The following is a 19,499-nucleotide window of genomic DNA, read 5'->3' as shown; positions in this document are numbered from 1 at the left end:
CGCTTCCGGCCGGCGCGATCACGTGACGGACCGGGGTCACATGACGGTGGGAGCTGGAGCCGGGGAGCGGGAGCGGAGCGGCCGCCGGTAACGGGACGGGACGGGACGGGACGGGCTGGGCTGGGCTGGGCTGGGCTGGGCTGGGCTGGGCTCGGCTCGGCTGGGCTGGGCTCGGCTCGGCTCGGCTCGGCTCGGCGTCGTTTCCTGGCCCAGCCCGGGCGCTCCCGTCCGCCCGCCGGACACGGCCTGGTGGGGCGCTCCGGCCGCCGGAGCCGCTCAGCCGGTGCCGGTAGCGGCCCGGGACGGCGGGGCCGGGGGGGGCCCTTGGCCGCCGCCTCCTGTGCGCGGTGCCCGCAGCGGGCCGGGCCGGGTCTGTGCGGGGCTGCGGGGCCGGACCGGCCGGGCCCGGGGCGGGTTCGGTGCTCGCTGCCGGGGCGGCGGCCCCGCCGGTGTTCCGGGAGGCCGGGCCGGGCTGTCGGAAACGGAAAGCGGGGGAGGAAGGGAGGAGTCGGCCTGGCCAAGGGGGTCACGGCCCCGCTGGGCTGTGGGCTGTGGGTGTGCGGGCGGTGAAGCTGTGCCCGGGCAGCGGCACCGGGAACCGAGAGGTTCCGGGGTCAGAGGCGTTTGGTGGCGTGACCGGGGGTGTCAGGCGAGTGACAGAGAAATGGTGTGGAGTCGGGAAAAGAGGGAACGGGGAAGGAAGAGAGTCGGGATGTGAAGGAGGAAGGATGGAAACAGCCCGGCCGGGGCTGGGCACGGACTGGCACAGGAGGAGCACGGCCCCGGTGGAATCCGTGTGGGGTGGGATGTGAGGAGCAGGGGTACCCGATGGCCTCGGGGAGGCGGGGGTGACCCGTGGGCCGGGATAGTGGGGTGATAGCAAGCATGTGACAGTGAGTGTGACAGTGAGTGTGTCACAGTGAGTGTGACAGTGAGTGTGACACCGAGCCAGCCCTCAGGGTGAGGGCAGCAGCCTGGCCTGTGCCCGAGAGCCCTGGCTGCTGCTGGATGGAGCCGGGACGGTGCTCGGGCAGTGCCCAGCAGGCAGAGCTGGGGCTGTGGGGGCACAGGCAGGCCCTGGGTGCCAGGCAGGTTTGCTGGGCTGGCACGGAGAGCAGAGACCCTGGCAGAGAGGATTCCACAGGGAATGTGCCATGGGCTGGAGCTCGGTACAGTGCAGGGAGGATGTGGGAGAGGGCAGAGGGGAGGCTCCTGCACAGGGACAGGGCCTGGGGCTGCTGCTCTGTTTTTGTGCTTCCCCTGGTTGGGGAGGGGGGCTGGCAGTGCCCTGGCCAGGCAGTTCTGGGCCGGGCTGTGAGCTTGGCCCCCGTGCCCTGCAGCTCCTGGGAACGGCAGGAGGAGGCTGGGGCAGGCCCAGGGTGTCTCGTGCTCCTGTGGGATGTGTCATCTCGTCCCTCTGCTCTGCGGCTGCTGCTTTGGGCACCAGCCCTGGCCATGTGTCCTGCCACCCTCCCTGGTGTCACAGAGTGTCCTTCTTGTCCAGGGAGTGACACAATGGTCTTGGAGGCCTTTCCCAGCCTCAGCGATCCCATGGGATCTGGTACCATAGTGAAACCAGGGCTGCCCTAGAGGCTTGTGGTCCCCATGCTGTGACCAGCTCCCTGTGTCCAGCCGGTGCCACTGCCATGTCCTTGATGTGTGGTGAGCCTGTGTCCCCCAGGGCAAGGCTTTGGTGGCTGCCCCGTCCCCCAGCAGCCCTGGTCTGTGGGTCAGGGGCTCAGGCGCCCAAAGAGGAGGTGGCAGTGCCCAGCTCAGCCCATGGTGCTGCCGTGCAGGGGTTGCTCTCCCAGCGTCACAGCGCTGCCTTTGGTGCAGGGGGTTCATCAGGAGAGGGAGCCCAGCCCGTGGGGCTCACCCAGCCCTGGCAGGGACACGGGGCTGTGTCCGGGCTCCCCGGGTCCCTGGCAGCGGGGCTGAGCTGTCTCCTGTCTCTGCTTGCAGCTGGGGGTGATGCCATGGCCGCTGCCAGCTCCAGCAGGGCCAGGGCCGGGCTGCCCTGCGAGAAGTCTCCGCTGTCCGTGAAAGGTGGGTGCTGCTGCCGCGCTGGGACTGCCCTGCCGGGGATCTGTGTGCTCTGCCTGCACCCGGGGATCTGTGTGCTCTGCCTGCACCCAGGGATCTGTGTGCTCTGCCTGCAGCCGGGGATCTGTGTGCTCTGCCTGCACCCGGGGATCTGTGTGCTCTGCCTGCAGCCCGGGGATCTGTGTGCTCTGCCTGCAGCCCGGGGATCTGTGTGCTCTGCCTGCACCCCGGGGATCTGTGTGCTCTGCCTGCAGCCCGGGGATCTGTGTGCTCTGCCTGCACCCGGGGATCTGTGTGCTCTGCCTGCAGCCCGGGGATCTGTGTGCTGGGACTGCACCTGGGGATCTGTGTGCTCTGCCTGCACCCGGGGATCTGTGTGCTCTGCCTGCACCCGGGGATCTGTGTGCTCTGCCTGCCCTGCCGGGGATCTGTGTGTTCTGCATGCACCTGGGGATCTGTGTGCTCTGCCTGCACCCGGGGATCTGTGTGCTCTGCCTGCACCCAGAGATCTGTGTGCTCTGCCTGCAGCCCAGGGATCTGTGTGCTCTGCCTGCACCCGGGGATCTGTGTGCTCTGCCTGCACCCGGGGATCTGTGTGCTCTGCCTGCCCTGCCGGGGATCTGTGTGCTCTGCCTGCCCTGCCGGGGATCTGTGTGCTCTGCCTGCACCCGGGGATCTGTGTGCTCTGCCTGCCCTGCCGGGGATCTGTGTGCTCTGCCTGCACCCGGGGATCTGTGTGCTCTGCCTGCAGCCCGGGGATCTGTGTGTTCTGCCTGCACCCCGGGGATCTGTGTGCTCTGCCTGCAGCCCGGGGATCTGTGTGCTCTGCCTGCACCCGGGGATCTGTGTGCTCTGCCTGCACCCGGGGATCTGTGTGCTCTGCCTGCCCTGCCGGGGATCTGTGTGCTCTGCCTGCCCTGCCGGGGATCTGTGTGCTCTGCCTGCACCCAGGGATCTGTGTGCTCTGCCTGCAGCCCGGGCCGGCACGCACAGCACGGCCGGGGCTGGCCCTGGCCCTGTGTGCCCCGGGCTGGGCCCGTGCCGTGCGGACGTGGCTGCGGGGCCGCGCTGGTGCTCCCGTGGCCGCGAGATGGCTCCCGGCGCCCGGCGCCCGTCCCTCGGAGCCGCGTCCCGCTCTGCCCCTCCGCGGGCACTGCCGGCCTGGGGCTGCCCCCTCCGTCCTGCCCCGTGCCCTGGGGCAGGGAGGTGTCCCTGGGGACAGCGACAGTCCTGGTCAGGGCTTGGTGCAGCCATCGCTGCCACCAGGAGCGTTGCTCCCTGCTGCCCCTCTCCCAGCACTCTGCTGTGAGTCGTGGCACCCCGAGCTGGCACGGGTGGGCAGGGGACGGGCAGGGGACAGGGTGTCTCGCAGGCCTGACCTTGTGCCTGTCCCTGCCCAGTTGTGTCTGTGAAGCCCAAGGCCCAGAGCCGCCCGGCACGCATGAACTGCTACGTGGAGGTGGCCGGTGACGGGCTGCCCAGCGAGACCAAGAAGACGGGGAAGCAGATGGGTGTCTCAGAGCTGCTGTGGAACGAGATCCTCACCCTGTGAGTGTGTGTGAGCCCTGCTGTGGGGCCGGCCCCGTGTGCCCTGCTGTGCCGCACGCTGGGGACACTCAGGTGTCACAGGGCTTTTTCCCTTGCAGGGGACACTGCCAGAGACAGCCAGGCTGGCAGGGTGGTGGGAGGGAGGTCTCCCACTGCCCCATGTCTTTGCCCACCTCCCTTTGCTCCTTGCCTGTGGCACTGCTGGCTCCCCAAGCACGGAGCAGACCGTGCTGACAGCCCCTTTCCCTCTGTGCAGGAATGTCACGGCTCAGAGCCACTTGGAGCTGAAGGTGTGGATCTGCCACACGCTGAGGAACGAGCTGCTGGGCGCCGCCTCGGTCAGCCTCGGCAGCCTGCTCAAGGGCGGCGGCAAGCGTGAGTATGGGCAGGGGCAAGGCTCGGGGCAGGGCCTGGGGCAGGGGACAGAGCAAGGCCTGGGGCAGGGCACGGAGCAGGGCCCGGGGCAGCGGTGTCCGTGCTGTCCGTGCCGGTCACTGCCCCCGGCAGGGAACAAGGTGCCGTTGTGCGCCACGGCCGGGCGTGCCGCAGCCGTACCTGCGTCAGCGGGCACCGCGGCGGGCCGGGAACACAAACCCCTCTGCTTTCGCCGCCGTTTGCGGTCGCCAGAGCGGGGCTCGTGACAGCAGCTCCCACATAAAGGCGGCCATTCAGGGCCGGGGCGGCGCGGGGTGGAGAAGGCTGCCTCTGTCTCTTCCAAGCAAAGCTGCTGAGACACAGACCTGGTATTGAGCGGGAGAGGGGCCTCCTGTGCCCCGAGGGACTCAGGGCTGCTTCAGACCCTCCCCAGTGCTGGGGGCTGGGCTGAGCTGCTTCCCCTGGTGCCGCCAGCTCTGCAGCCACACCGGTGTCCGTGCCGTGCCACCGTGGCACCGGCTGCTGTGGCAGCGAGGGACACATGGGAGCTGTGCTGCCACTGCTGTCTTCTCACGAGGCCTGTGGGGACCTGGACGAGTGCCTGGGGCTGGCTCTGTTGGGGTGTAGCAGCCAGGCAGCCCCACAGCTGTGGGAGCCCTGGGCAGCCTCCCCTGCAGCCATCATTTCCCGAGGTGTGCAGGGGCCGTGCTGGGCTCCCGCAGCCGCCGCGGTTCCTGCCCTACCTGCGCCGCCACGGGGGCACAATTGGCTCTTTCATTCCCAGCCATCCCGGGAGGCTGTGTGGAAAATGAATGGAAAAGGCAACTGGCTGTTCTAGCTTGTCTGTTAACATCCCCCAGAAAAACGTGTCAGATTTTTCCTTGACACTGCGGGCTGGGAGGGAGGAAGCACTCTTAAAGCTGCAGAGCCTGCCCTCCCTGCCCGGGAAGGTGCTGCCCCTCTGCTCCTGTCTGCCCTCCTTGTCTGGGCAGGCATCTGCTCCCTACTCTTCTCTGCAGGCTCATGTTGAGCCTTCAGGCTTTGCTGCAGGTCTGAGGGCCAGAGGCTGCTGGGGGATCCCATGGGAGCCTGGGACATCCTTTCCTCAGGGGCTGCTGTCCTCCTGGGAATAGGGGAGTGTGTTCCCTCTGCCTGCCAGCCTGAGGAAGGGGCTGGGTCAGGCACAAGGCATCTGGGATTTCAGGCCATCCTGAGTCAGCATTTGAAGTGAAGGGCAGTGAAATACGTGTGCCCCTGCCACTGGAGGGGCCTGGCCCTCCTCTCCCATCCTGAGAGGTGCTGTGCCAAGAGTGAGCTTCTGCCAGGCAGCAGCCCCTCTTAGCTGGGCTTGTTATGGTGAGGCTTTACGAAAGGTGCTGATCTGTGAGCGTAGCTGTGGCCCTGGGTTGGGTTCCTGTGGCTCTCCTCGGTGGGCAGGACAGTGTCCTCACTGCTGTGACACCTGTGGCAGTGTGTGCCCGGCTGCTGCTGTCAGCCCTCCTGCCAGGCGTGCCTCACTGCAGGGGGAAAGGTCCCAGCTCTGAGGGCTGGAGCATGGGAAAAGAGCTCAGCAATGGGGCCTGAGCTGCCGTGAGAGGCTCTGGAGGGGCAGCCTGGCTGTGCAGGACAGCCGGGGCTCGGCCGCGCTTCCTGCGGCCCCTGCGCTGGCCCGCAGCCCCTCCCGCCTTGCCGGGGATTGGCGGGGACGTGGGGAGGTGGGTCAGGGCCGGCTCAGGCCCCAGCACGGGCTGGAGCCTTGCAGGAGCCGAGCTGCTCCCAGGGCTCCCATAAAACAGCTCGTTTGCCGTGGCACGCCCCCGGCCCTGAACAGAGGCTGCTCTTTGTTCCCGGGCTCCGGGAGCTGCCGGCCCCGGCCAGCCCCGCATCCCGGCCTGTGGGGAGCCCCTGCCGGGCCTGCTGGTTGTGCTGGTCGAGTGGCACCACGTGCCGGGGCTTCAGGGATCCCTGCTGCGGTGCCCCAGGCAGAGTGGCTGGAACTGTGGCCTCCTGGGGTCCTCCAGGACACCTGCAGCAATTCCCAGCCTCTGGAAAACTGCAGCTCCACCCCATTGTGGCTGTGATGCCAAGGAGCTGTGCTGTGCTGCATGTCCCTGCAGCTCCGTCAGCTGGCTCTGCATGGCCAGGATGTAATCCCACAAAACTGGCCATGCAGCCAGTAGGTCACTAGGGGCGTTGGAGAGGGCCCACCCCACGTCACCTTTTAGAGGAAAGAAAGGTGATGCAGATAATAAAGATACAGAAACCTGAGCCCTCCTTGTTATCCCTGGCAGATAAATGGAGTGGGACACTGTTGTCTCCAAGCCGCTGGTGGTTGAGGTTGGATCAGAGCAAAGGCAGAGCTTCCCTGGGGAGACTTTCATGGGACACTAAAGATGATCCCTTCCCCTAAACTCTGTGTTCCTTCTTGGTTTGGGAATGTTTGTAGAAGGTGTAACTTGCCCCGTGCTTGTTCCTGGAGGGACTGTACCCACGGCATGGACGGGAATGCACAAAGGCTGAGCCAGTCTTCACCTGCTCGGCACCAGGGAGCTTTGATTCATCCCAGACAAAACCTGGATGATCACATGGAGCTGCTGGAAAGGGGACTGGCCTTTGCATCCAGTGGGACTGGGCAAAGAGCTTGGCACGAGGTTTGGGAAGCTGAGACACTGGGAAGCTCATTTTGGCTGTTTGTCTGAAAATCTTCTGGGATGCAGCTGTGGAGATGGAGCCACCTCACACAGGGTGTTCCAGAGGAGCTGCCCATCCCGTGTGGCAGCTCCCTGGGGTCAGACACGTGTGGTTCCTGGGGCTCCCAGGGCTGGGGCTCAGCCCGGGGCCGTTATCACGCCGGCTGCTCCGGCCTCGTTTCGTGGAACCGTAAATCCCCTTAATGGGCTGGGTGGGAATTCCAGCTCACCTCTGCTAAATGGGAGCTCTGATGCTGCGTGCAGGGCGCTGGAAGTAGCTGAACTGAGACCTTATTCAGGACCAAATCACCCCCCGACCCCCTCCCAAAATAATAATAATCCCTCTGCCGTTCTGGGACAGAGGCAGCCTTTGTGCCGGGCCCTCCGGGGGACCCGCCGTCGGAGCAGCAGCAATGTCCCTTTGTGCGTCCCGCACGCTGCACGGGGACAGGGAGGGGAAGGTTCTGCCAGTGTTTATTTTCTTTAAAAAAGCTGGAGGGGGCGGAGGGGGGAGAAGGAAGCCGGCTGGGAGGTTCATGTTCACATCCTCCACTTGGAGACACCTTGTCTTTGCGCCCCAGCCGGGCGCCCGCACAATGAGCGCTTGTGCGGCCCCGGAGCGCGGCACGCGCAGAGGGGGATGGAGGCACCCTGGAGAAAATGTGGATTCCTACGGCTTGGAGGAGCCAGGGGGGAAACAGGGTCTGGATTTGTTCTGGTTTTTGGCTGTGCTCAGTAGCATCTTCTGTCTCCGGCTCTTAAAACTGTCTGTGAGGTCGGTTTCCTATGGAAGCAAGCGGAGTGCAGCTCCGTGAGGCAGAGGGGAAGACCAGGCTCAGCAGGATCCCTTGTTGGATGATGGGGATCAGTGACAGAGCTGTGCCCCTGTCAGCGTGTGCCCCTGTTGTGCAGGTGACACCTGCCTTCTTGGCACTAAAAAATGGAAACTTCCCTTGGAACCACAAGTACTGCCTGTCCCACAGCCCCGTGTTTGCTGCAGACCCTTTGGGGGGCCTTGGAGAAGGAAGTTCAAGTCCCAGTGTGGGACAGCTCGCAGCTAGAGGTGGGACAAGGGCTCTGTGGGGGTGTGCTCCCATCCTGCTCCTGCTGCCCGAGCCGCACCCCATCCCCGCGTCACACCGGGACAAAGCAGGTTGCTAAAAAATGGTGCCATTGTGTCATGAGCAATCCGTGTATAATAAAAATATTATTTGAGCAAATGAGTCAGGAAGCGTCTGGGCTAGTGTCCCAGGCTGGTGCAGCCAAGTTTTTCTGGCCTTCTGTGACGGTGTTTCAGTCTGGCTGGCACTGGCAGGCATTGCTGTGGTGGGGTGGGTGCTGAGGGCTGTGCTGTGCCCCCATTGTCCCCAGGGACCAGCAGAGCCGAGGTGGTGAAGCCAGACTGGCTCACACAGGAGGGAGTGGAGCTGGCAGCTGTCTCCAGGAGCCTCCCAGCCCGTGGCACCCTCTCCAGAATCTTCTGTGAATGCTGTCCAGTGTTGCAGCAGAGTGTTCCTGGTTGGGGACAGCCCTCTGTGCTGGTTTTGTTCAGTGGAGTCGATGCACAGGGATGTGGATGGAGGGATGCTCACCACCATGCAGGACCTCTTGCCCCTTGTGTCATCTTAAAGGAGCCCCTCAGTTTGGGAAGGACTTTGAGACGTTCGAGTGCGTTCGGAGGAGGCAATGAGGCTGGAGAGGGGCTGGGAACACAAACCCTGTGAGGAACCTCTGAAGGAGCTGGGGGTGCTCAGCCTGGAGAAAAGGAGGCTCAGAGCTGACCTCATCACTCTCTGCAGCTCCTGAAAGGTGCCTGTGCTCAGGTGGGGTTGGGCTCTTTCTCCAGGCAGCACTGACAGAACCAGAGGACACAGTCTCAAGCTATGCCAAGGGAAATTTAGGTTGAATATTAGGAAAGAGTTTTTTATGGAAAGAGTGATAAAGTTCTGGAATGGCCTGCCCAGGGAGGTGGTGGAGTCACCATCCCTGGGTGTGTTTAAAAAAAGATTGGATGTGGCACTTGGTGCCATGGTTTAGTTGAGGTGTTAGGGTATGGGCTGGACTTCATGATCCTGAAGGTCTCTCCCAGCCTGGTGGTTCTGTGAAATCCCTTGGCTTTCCTGCCGGGATCTGCCCTGCAGCCCCAGCTCCTGGCTCTGTGAGCAATGGGGCTCTGGGTGTCACAGCCAGGGCCCCTGGGGCAGCTGCAGCCCCACGAAAGGGGTGAAGGGATCCTGAGGGATGGTGCAGAGGGATCTTCCTCAGGAGCGGGTGGTGGGACTGGCCGGGGTCCTCTGGCAGGGCGGTAGGTGTGTGTATGTGTGGGGCCAGCACTGGGGGCCCTGAGGGCGTGGGCACATTGTCCCTTGGGATGGGGAGGCCTGGGAGGCTGGCACGGGGCTGGGGCAGAGGAGCCACCCCCGCCAGGGCCGGTACCCCGGTGGTGACTGGGAGGCTGGCACAGGGCTGGGGCAGAGGCAGAGGAGCCACCCCTGCCAGGCCGGTACCCTGATGGTGATGGGGGTCTCTCTCTCTCCATGTCCGTCTGTGGCAGTGGAGAACAGGCAGCTGACCCTGGACCTGCAGACGGAGAACAAAGGCAGCGTTGTTTCGGGCGGAGAGCTGACGGTGTTCCTGGACGGGCCGGCTGTTGCTCTGGGCAGCGTTCCCGTTGTTCCCGACGGCAGTGCGGGCTCTGAGGGTGAGTGTGGGTGTGAGTGTGAGCACGGGGAGCAGGGTGAGCTCCGGTGCCCCAGGCCAGCACCCACCTCTGCCCCCGAGGCCCTCCCCAGCCCGGGCCAGCCCCGTGGGCTCCCGCCGGTGCAGGAGTGCAACGGGAGCGGCCACGGGCTCCCAGCAGCCTCCCCTGCAGCCGGGGAGGAGCAGCCCTTCTGCAGCCCTCCTCCAGCCTTCCACACCCATCAGCCCCTTCCCTGGCTGGGAGGGCTGGGGAAATGGTGTCAGTGCCTGCTGATCCACTCACGAGCGCTCCCCGTGCCAGGGCATCTGTGGGATCATGGGCTGGTGGCTGATCTCTCAGGGTTGCCAGGAGAGCAAAGCTTGTACAGAACAGGGATTGGTGCATTGCTTTCCCTTGGCTCCTTCTCTTTGTCTCTGGAAAACAAAACTTGTGAAATCTGGGAGCTGTGGATGCAAGGCTGTGCTGGCACTGCCAGCTCTGCAGAGTCCTGTGTCCTGCCGGGGGTGCTGGGCTGTGTGGTGTGAGGCAGGGCGTCCTTGGGTGCTGGGGGTCTGTCCTGCAGGGGATGGGGCTGTTGTGCTTTTGGGGCTCCTTTCTGGAAGGAGGGAGGGAGGGAGGGAAGGAAGGAGGGTAGGTGGTTCAGTCCTTTCTTCACCCCTTCTTCTTCCCCCATGCAGGGTCCCAGGCGCCTGGACGGGACCCCAGCAGCACAGCCGTGGGCACGGAGGGCCGGCACCAACCTCCCAGCACCAACTGCTTTGGCAGCAGACCCAGGTGAGGGTCCCATGCTGTGTGTCCATTGCTGGGGGTTGCTGTGGCTGTGTCTGGATTGTCCTTGTGCTGTGCACCCCACTCCACATCTCCCAGTGAGCCCCTGTCACACAGCACACGGCAGGGCTGTGCTGGGGACAGCAGAGCTGGGAGTGCAGAGAGTGACTGTGCAGCTGGGCTGGGGTTGGCCTGAGCCTCTCCTAAAGTGTGGTGTCTCAAGGAATAGCAAGTCTGTGATGGCTCAGAGAGTTTCCACCAGTTCCTCCACTGGCAGCTGAAAAAATGATCTGTCTGAGAATGGGGCAGGCTGTGATGAGGCAAACCGGCAAAGCGAAGTCCCTTAAATAGGGATCCCAGGAGCCCCAGCACTTGAGCACAGCCCTGGCCAGGCTGGGAAGCACAATGCCCCTCCAGGCAGTGGCCAGAGGGAGATGCTAACAAAGGTCCAGGGAGAGCAGGAGGAGCAGAGCTGCAGGGAAATAACAGCTGCTTCCAAAGGAAGTGAGCTGCCTGGGCAGCAGGCCATCCTCAGCTGGCTCCGTGCCCTGCCCTGCCCTGCCTCCTTGCCGGGCTGGAGTGGCTCAGGCTGCTCCTTTTGGAGCTGTGGTTACTGAGAGACGTGTCACACTGTCAACATGCAGTTGAATTTAACACCTATTTATATTTCCAGAGCATGGCAGTGGCCCAGCAGCCTGTGCAGATGTTCTGGGTAGGAGTGTGGCTGTGGAGAGGGCGTCTGCAGCTTGTCCCTGGGAGGTTCTGCGTGGCCCAGGCTCAGGAGCACTCTCAGCTACCAGCTTCACACCTCGAGCTCTTCTGCTCCTTCTTTATCTGCTGGGCACACACCAGAGTTGATGTTTTTGGCTCAAAAAGTGACCTTGTCTTTCCATGCTGTGTGTTCATCTCCCACCCCAGGAGGGAGAGGGATGGGAATTGGGAGCAGTTTGTGAACACACAGTTTGTGAACACCCTTTTGTGGTGGCTGCTCCTGTTGATTCCTGCTGTCCAGGTGTTGGAGCCTCCCCAGGGATGGGAAGTGCTCAGTGACCCGGCTGAGCTGGGCTTGGCAGGCCCTTAGCAGCTCTCAGGAGGTGCCAGAAAACCTGCAAAGAAAATTCTGGTTTGGGAGGATGAGCCTGGGCACTGCTTGTTGCCCATTCCCCACTGCCTGCCCATCGGCTCTGAGGAGTTTGTGCCTCAGCTGTCACCTTGAGAGTGGTGAGGTCTGGCCAGGATTGTGCAGGGCACCTTGGGACACCTGCCGGGTGTGCCTGCCATCAGCCATATCCCCTGGCAGCCCTGCTGTGCAAAGCTCTGAGCGAGCTCTCAGTCCATGCAGTACTACCTGAATTTGGGGTTGCTCTGGACATACCTGCTCAGTTTGATGTGGTGCTGCTCCGTGGGGCAGAGCACTGCTCTCTGTACCCACAGAGGAGGCAGCTGCACGCTCCAGGGTGGAATGTGGGTCCCTTGCAATCCTTGGGAATGTTGTTTGATGGTTGCTGTGTTTATACACAGAGCCGTGTTTATTTTCTTGGGCTTGGTGATGGATGCTGGCAAAGTCGCTCAGTGGCAGGATGGGAAGAAAAGGGGCATTCTTTGCTCCTCAGCTATTTCCACACTGTCCCTGCAAGGGAAATTGCTTGATCAGGGCTTCTCTTTCTTCTCCTGAACAAATGTCATCTTGGGATTTGCTGCTAATCTTGGTGATTGGGTGTGAAATTCCACAGCCGTCTGTGCAGGGAGAGAGGGAGCTCTGGCTGAGAGCTCGGCCATGGGTGCCACAGCCCCTGTTTATGGAGGCCCTGGCACACGGTGCCCAGAGCAGCTGTGGCTGCCCCATCCCTGGCAGTGCCCAAGGCCAGGTTGGACAGAGTTTGGAGCACCCTGGGATAGTGGAAGGTGTCCCTGTCCATGGCAGGAGCTGGAACGAGAATGAGATTTCAGGTCCCTTGGCACCCAAACTATTCCATGCTTGTCTCATTTGGGTGCTGGGGGATGTGCCTGCCTCCCCCCTTTGGCAGGGACAGGGGGAATTTCTCAGCTCTGTGTTTTGGGGGCTGTGCTCTCGCTGCCTGCATGGCACTGAGGCTTTCCTGGTTGTATCCCAGAGCTGGTGCCCTGCTCCCCAGAGCCAGTGCTGCTCCAGCCTGTGCTCTGCCCTCCTCCTCCTCGGCCACAGCTTGGCCTCTGATGTGCTGAGTGAGGCTGAGACAGGCTGCCACCTCTGCTGCATCTCCTGAGGGACCCTCTGGCCATCCCAGCTGCAGGAACTGGCCATTCCCGGGCTTCTTGGCTGGGGTCCGTGTTGGCCACCATGGCGAGGGGACTCCGCCTTGGCAGAAGGGGAAGAGGAAGGATCGATGGCACCTGGCTGATGCCACTTAACTCTTTGGCATCATCTGCCCCAGCCCAGGAGGGGCAGTGGGGCAGCCAGCCAAGGTCCCAGAGTCGATGGGGGACAGCAGGGTCTTGTCCCCAGTGTGGGAGAGGGGCTGCCATCCACACACCCCTGTCCATCCCACCCTGTGTTCCATCCGTGCTCTGCCTGGTTTTTTCCTTGCTCCTGTTTTAGCACACGCTCCCGTCCCGCCGTGCTCTGTGGCCTCTCTGGGTTTGTTTCCAGTGTCTATTAAAAGACAATGCCCAGATGGGAGCACTCGTAGGAGGGCTGGGCTGGCTAATTCAGGCCGGTAACCCTGTGCCGCCGGCTGGCAGCCTGGAAACATCCTGTTTTGGTTTCTAAAAACTCTCTGGGCACTTCTGAGCTCATCTGTGCTGAGGAGGGCAGGGACCAGCCCATCCCATGCTAGAAAGGTTGCTCCCAGTGGGACAGGCTGGTGGCACCTGCCTGCTCCCCTCTGGCCAGGGGTCTGGGGGCTGTGCTGCCTTCGGCCTCCCCATGGGGGGAAATGTGGGGAGAGGTCCCAGCCAGCTTTTGGGAGGGAGGTGGGTGGTACCAGGGGCAGTGAGGGGCCCCCTTCACCTCCTGATGGGGCAGAGGAGCCTCTTCTCTCCCCACAGATGCCCCATGGTGCTGGGTGCTGGTGGCCAAAGCAAACCCCAGCACGGAGCTGTGTCTGGGGGCCAGCTGGGCTTTCAGGGAATTTTCTGTCTGAGGAGCCCCTCCAGGAGCCCCTGGCTGGGGGTCTGTGCCTCATTTAAGTAGTCACAGCAGCTCCTGCTCTGCCCGTGGCCCTCATGTAATCTATTTTCAACAATTCTCCTGCTTTCCCATGTCTCCTCCCAGTCCCAGCCCTGCCATGAGCTGCTCCCCAAGGAGAGAGCTTTGGAGCGAGTGGGAGGGCTCCAGTTGCTGGAGCTGCTGAGAGTGGCATGACTGATCTGTGCCCTGTAGCTGCCAAGCTGCTGTCCCCTCCCAGCACCAGCCCTGAGACTTGGGGACAGTGTGTGGGTTTTGCCCTTTTAAGGTAGATTTTGGCTGGGAGAAACTGATGTCCTTTTCCCTGCAGTCTCTACCCTCCGTGGTTGCTGCCTGGGCTGCCAGCCTGGCTGGAGGTGCCTGGGCTCTGCCTCTGCTGCTCAGGCCCCCCAGATTTGGGATGGCAGCACCTTCCCTCCTGCCCTGTCTCCCTCCTTGCTCACAGGAATGAATTCTTAAGGTGAAGCCCAGCTTTTTCAGGAATGCCTTTGTGCTGCTCTGGGGGCCCTGGATGGTCCAAGGCAGTGAGTTTGCTTGGGGGAGCTGCAGGTGCTCTGCCAGGGAAGGTTGGGCTGCCCTGGCCATGGAGAATGGTGGCAGGTGAGCTCCAGGGTGGCAATGACCCCTGGAGATGGAGCAGCTGCACCTGAGCTGGTCACAACTCGTGCTGTGATTTCAGCTCTCACCTTTCCTGACTGCTGGTTCCCTCCTTTTCTGGAGGCCACAGCTGTCCTGGGACAGCTTCCTCACCTGCCTCTGGGCGAGGCTTGGAGCCAGGCACGAGGCACTGGGGAGTGTCCCCACCATGGTGCAGGACCGGGGCTGCTGTGGGATCTCCTGGGATGGAGCAAGCTGGGATCCTCTCTGGTGAGCAGCTGTCTGGCTGTGAGCATCCAGGGTCACTCCTTGGCATGTGGAGCGCCCACCTGTGAACAAAGCAAGGTGGTGTCACCCAGGTGACCCCTGCATGGCTCTCTGCTGCCAGCAGGTGTGTGCCAGGACTGTGGGCAGGTCTGAGCAGGCAGCATGAGCACAGGCACAGAACCATATCCTGGCCTTCCCAGGGGACACGGGTGGCTGTGCTGGGTGGAAGCAGCAAGAGCCCAGGTGAAAAGGCAGCAGTGGTGTTCCCCATGTGATGTCTCTGACCTGCTGCGCTCCTCCCTTGCAGGACACACCGACATGCGGCCGGAGCAGCGCGGGGAAACGCGAGCAGCGGGGAGCAAAGTCCCAGCGCCAGGAGCCGGCACCGGCAGCAGGCCAAGAGCTCGCAGCACACCAGCACAGCCACCAGCATGGCCAACGGCACGGCCACCAGCATGGCCAACGGCGTGGCCAACGGTGTGGCCACCAGCACGGCCAATGGCGTGGCCAACGGCACGGCCAACGGCACGACCACCGGCATGGCCAACGGCACAGGTGACCATGGGAGGTGGGAGCAGAGCTCAGGGATATTCACTGGGGGGAAAATGAGTGCTGAGATTCGTAATGCATCTTGTAGTGCCCAGGAATTTTGTCCCCGTGCATTGGTGGGTCTCATTCTGTCTCTTCTACAGAGCATCTGTTGCTCTTCCTTCCATGAGGGTTTATACTGCTTTTTCCTACAATGCTTCTAAATGTTTGGCCTTCCCTTACAGTTTTTTACGTTTCTTAGCTCTAGCTCCTGGAAATATGTCTGCATCCCTCACTCCTTTGTTCCTTGCTCGTGGATTTTTATAAAACTTTTGTTTTACCACTCCAGCTAGGATATCTTGTACCAAAGGTCCTCCTCAGCTGGGCTGCCAGGCCTCAGGGTTTTGGTATCCAGTAAATATTCCTCTAAAAAATTCCCTTTCAATTTTTTGCTCTGCATTTTCCTCCTCAACAGTTTTCTTTGTAGTTTTCCTTTGCTCTGTCTCTTCCCTTTTCCAAAGGTTCGGTGGAATCCAGCAATGTTTAGCTCTTTGCAGTGCTGCTGACTTGTGGAGCTTGGGTTTCACTCTGCCTCAAGGGAGATGCTGTACCCACTGTTTTGGAGCTCCTGCTCATTCCCCAATTTCCCATCTGGGATGCAGCATGTTTCCAGTGGCAGAAGAGACCCTGGGCACAAATGCAAAGCACCATCTCAGGATGGAGGCGATGGCAGTGGGGTCTGGGTGAAGCAGGTGCTGCCTTTGCTGCAGGCTGGCAGCGCTGAGAGTGCTGTGCTTGGCTTGTCACCCACCACGTGCTCTGCTTGCTGGGAAGCTCAGCCAGCCCTGGTGCCCTGGTGCCCTCCCCGTGCTGACCTGCTCCCTGTGTCTCCGCAGTGAACGGGGACGCCGTGGCTGCCGTGGACATGGACGAGGACAGGCCGGCAGCAGGGCCCAGCGTTCCCAGCCCGGCGGCGCCCGGCACGGCCGAGGGCTCCTCTGCTCCTGCCCCTCCTGCCCTCAGCGGCTCCAGGGAGGCAGAGGAGGCGGCCTCGGGCTCCAGTGCCCCCCCGGCCCGGGCAGCCGTGCTCGCCCTGGATGCTCTGCCCCCCGGGTAAGCTCTGCCCCCCGGGTAAGCTCAGCCTGTGGGGAGAGGGGGCAGGAACCAGCTGGGGCACTGCTGTGTGCTGGGAGCAGGGGCTGTTTGAGGGAGGGAAGGAGATGCCCCAGGAGCTGCTGGAGATGCTGGTGCCCAGCGGAACAGGGAGGGCCTGGGGCAGGTGCTGGGGATCCTGTGCCCCATGCCTGGCACAGCCGGTGCTGCCTGTCCTGCCTGGTGCCCAGGACTCTGGGCTGGAGTCTGGCCTGTGCCCACTGGGTGTTTGGGGCACTGAACAGTTTGGGGTGACATCTCTGCCCGTGGAGCAGCAGAGCCCTCAGGGGATCAGTCAGAGGGAAACGCACAGGAGACTGAGTGTGGGTTTTGAGGGAGCTCCCACTGAGCAGGAGAGCACAGACATGCTCTGGGGACACCACAGAGGCATTGGCCACTGCTGGGGACAGGACCCTCGAGTTGTGGTGCTCATTCTTCCTGGTGCAGATGCTACTCATCCTCCTCCTCCTCCCGGGAACATCGGGGAGGGGCTGGAGGGGAGTGGGAGCTGCTGGCTGGGGGTGGGGGCAGCAGTTGGGGTCTGGGCTCAGCCCCCCGGTGCTGCAGCTGCACCGTTCTCCCCGTGTGTCAGAGCATTCTGGGGGGGTGGAACGGGCTGTGTTGGGCATGAAGGGAGCTGTTTGTTTTGCTTTGGCTGGGGCGATGCCTGGAAGGTCAGGCCCCGCTCGCGTGTCAGTCACAGGTAATTAGGGTTAACGGCTCACTGTGCCTTTATGCACCAGTGTGAGGGGTTCTGTTCTCCTGGCCTGGGCGCTTCCTGTTTCCAGGCAGCTGGAAAAGTCCAGTGCTCTCAAAAAGGCCTTTATTCCAGCCAGAGCTTAGGGCCCTTTCTGCTCCTACCAGGTAGACTGAAGGTCTCCTTCTCCCCACCTGGGGTTGGAAACAGGCTGTTGTTTCTTTGTGGTGCGGGGAAGCCTGCAGATAGCTCTGGGTTCTGGGGGCTGTGGGCACTGCTTTCTGAGACACACCAGGCTGGGTTTACCTGACCACCACATGGAAAGGTGGCCCTGTCCTCCTTGCCCATCTCCTGTGGAGCTCACACCAGAGAATGGGTGTGTCAGAGCAGGGAGGAGGATAAAGCTTTGGGAGCTGGATGGAGAGGAACATTGAAGGGGTACTGAGGATTCTCCAGGCTGAGCTCCTGGGTCTCTGGAGACACCTTTGATTAGCACCTTCTGTGCTGGCTGTGGGATCTGTAGAGGCAAAGAGGGCAGCACGAGCTGTGCTTGAGCTGTGCTGGTCTGGGCAGGGGACAGCAGAGATCAGGGGCTTCCCAGGTGAAGGACAGCAGGGAGTTGAATGCAGTGAGGTCTCCACGGTGTGAGCCCTTCCAGGGAGGGCCAGAGCAGGTGCTGGGCTAACGGGGATTTGCTGAACTGGATTGCACAGCCCTGTGTCCCTGGGGTGGTGTAAATGAGCTGCTGGAGTTCTCCTGAGCCCTGATCCAGGGAGGCTGGTTTTTGGCGGGCTCCCCTCACCACGGAATTATTCTGACTGGTGGTTTGGGGCCCAGCTTGGGAGATGGGGCTGCAGGAGAGCCCCTTGCTGGGCTGGCTGTGAGAGCACTGCAGGGCCCATGGGGGTGGCTCCTGCTCTAGGAGCAAAGTCCCTGCAGAACTGCCAGGCACGTCCCTCCCTACCCAGAGCCCTGCCCTGCTCTGAGTGTCTCCTTCCTTCCCTGGGAGCGTGGGGAGCACTCTGGGGGGTGGCCCCAGCCTCCCTGCTCGTTCTGGGCTCTGACAGACGCTTGGGTTCATGTGGGGATCCCGAGCGATTAGCTGTGCTCAGGTCTCTGTGTCTCAACATCTGCCCCAGGTGTGGCAGTCAAAGGCATCCCTCACACAACTGGGAGTCTGTCCTAGGGGCTGGAGAGGGCTGGCAGGAGTTCTGAGTGATTCCAGTGCCCAAAGGCACCCTCACCTCCTCTGGGCAGTGTTCCTGTGGAGCCAGCAGTGTGTGGTGCCCGAGGCTTTGGGGGTCCCAGCTGGGCTCCCAGCCCTCCTGCTGGGCTGCCAGGCCGGACTGGCACCGAGGGAGGGGAGGGGGCTGCTGGCTGTGGGTCCTGTCAGGGACGATCCGTGTGGGACAGGCAGCGGGTGTGAGGCACAAAGAGGCGCTTTATGCTGCTGGCACAGCCCAGGGCTGTGGTTTCTTACGTAAGGAGGGCGTTTTGTTTGGACTGCAGGGCTGCCTCAGCTCTGCCTCTTCCACTGCCTGTGCCTCCTCGCATCCATGGCCACCGAGAGCCTGTGGCAGCTGCAGGAGAGCTGGCAGTGTTGGGTGCTTGGTGCTGCTTGTGGGGAGAGCTCCCACCGTCCAGCACTCCCAAAACCATGGATCTCCCATGCTGGGGGCTGTGTGGAGCTGGGCAAGGTGGTCTGAGCAAGGATGGTCCCCAGTGTCCCCATCTCTGTGTGGCAGCAATAACCACAGGGTGAGCCAGCCCTCAGCAGATTCACTCCTCACATCACCCAGGAGCTGCTGGTGAGCACTTTGTCAGCTCATCAGTGTTTTTACAGGGGGTGAGGTGGGGACAGGGCGCATCAGGCAGTAGCTGCCACCCCCAGCAGCTCTCCCCAGTCCCACGTGGCTCTTTGCAGTCGTGAGTGTACCCAGAGGGATCCAGAAACCTGGAGGAATTCCCATCATGGGAATTCTGGTCTCTACAGCTGCAGGAATGGTACCTTCCAAGTCCTCAGAGCTGTATGGATCAGAGCATCTGTTGTTAATGAGACTGGAGGGGCTGTCCAGGGCAGTTCCACTGCCCTAAGAGTGCCTGGACACCTTCTGCCATCCATCTCATGGGGCAGACCTGCTCATGTCTTAGGGCACCCCAGCTGTGCTGATTTTCCCTTTAGAGATTTCACTCTTGTGGTGATGGCATTGCTGTCCCTGGCTGTGGTGATGGCATTGCTGTCCCTGGAGCTGTGGTGATGGCATTGCTGTCCCTGGCTGTGGTGATGGCATTGCTGTCCCTGGCTGTGGTGATGGCACTGCTGTCCTGTCTGTGGTGATGGCACTGCTGTCCCTGGCTGTGGTGATGGCATTGCTGTCCCTGTCTGTGGTGATGGCATTGCTGTCCCTGGCTGTGGTGATGGCATTGCTGTCCCTGTCTGTGGTGATGGCATTGCTGTCCCTGGAGCTGTGGTGATGGCATTGCTGTCCTGTCTGTGGTGATGGCACTGCTGTCCTGTCTGTGGTGATGGCATTGCTGTCCCTGGAGCTGTGGTGATGGCATTGCTGTCCCTGTCTGTGGTGATGGCACTGCTGTCCCTGTCTGTGGTGATGGCATTGCTGTCCCTGGAGCTGTGGGGCTGAGCTGGGATGAGCCCAGGCTGTGGGGCACCAGCACTCAGAGCAGCTCCATCCCCAGGGCTGCCTCCTGCCTGCCAGCCTGTGCTGGCTCCCCTGCTGCCACACAGAAGCTGGTGTATTAATTTCCTCGAGCTTTTTGTGGTGATTAATTGAGACAGATGATTGAATGGGAGAGAGCCTGTGGGAGCACAAGTGTGGCAGGAGAACACTTTATCTGTCAGCAGCTGCTGGCTCGCCTCCTCTGCTGCAGGATAAAAGCTGACAAGAAAGCACGGGCTGCACAGAGCATTCACCTTTGCCAGGGTGAGTTCATGAATGAATTCACACA

General features: G+C 62.1%; 1 protein-coding gene across 2 annotated transcripts in view; it reads left to right on the top strand.

The window, feature by feature from the left end:
* Window positions 1-23: 23 nt before the first annotated feature.
* WWP2 (WW domain containing E3 ubiquitin protein ligase 2) overlaps window positions 24-19,499 on the top strand; it is a 31,215-nt gene continuing 11,739 nt past the window's right edge. Inside the window, exons 1-8 of one of the 2 annotated variants that reach the window (XM_054296319.1) lie at window positions 24-87; window positions 1,963-2,046; window positions 3,444-3,591; window positions 3,848-3,966; window positions 9,211-9,357; window positions 10,035-10,131; window positions 14,463-14,710; window positions 15,580-15,796. In XM_054296319.1, coding sequence (XP_054152294.1) covers window positions 1,977-2,046; window positions 3,444-3,591; window positions 3,848-3,966; window positions 9,211-9,357; window positions 10,035-10,131; window positions 14,463-14,710; window positions 15,580-15,796 — 1,046 coding nt within the window. In that variant the 5' untranslated portion in view covers window positions 24-87; window positions 1,963-1,976. Of the gene's footprint in view, window positions 88-1,962; window positions 2,047-3,443; window positions 3,592-3,847; window positions 3,967-9,210; window positions 9,370-10,034; window positions 10,132-14,462; window positions 14,711-15,579; window positions 15,797-19,499 lie in introns of both variants that reach the window. The other variant, XM_054296318.1, reaches the window with a different exon arrangement.

The sequence above is a fragment of the Melozone crissalis genome, unplaced genomic scaffold (assembly GCF_028551555.1).
Source record: "Melozone crissalis strain CALT ecotype California unplaced genomic scaffold, PUWL_Pcris_2 ptg000007l_1, whole genome shotgun sequence".
NCBI classification, from domain to species: domain Eukaryota; kingdom Metazoa; phylum Chordata; class Aves; order Passeriformes; family Passerellidae; genus Melozone; species Melozone crissalis.
The sequence above is the reverse complement of the archived record's forward strand: the minus strand, read 5'-3'. Positions and strand labels throughout refer to the sequence as shown.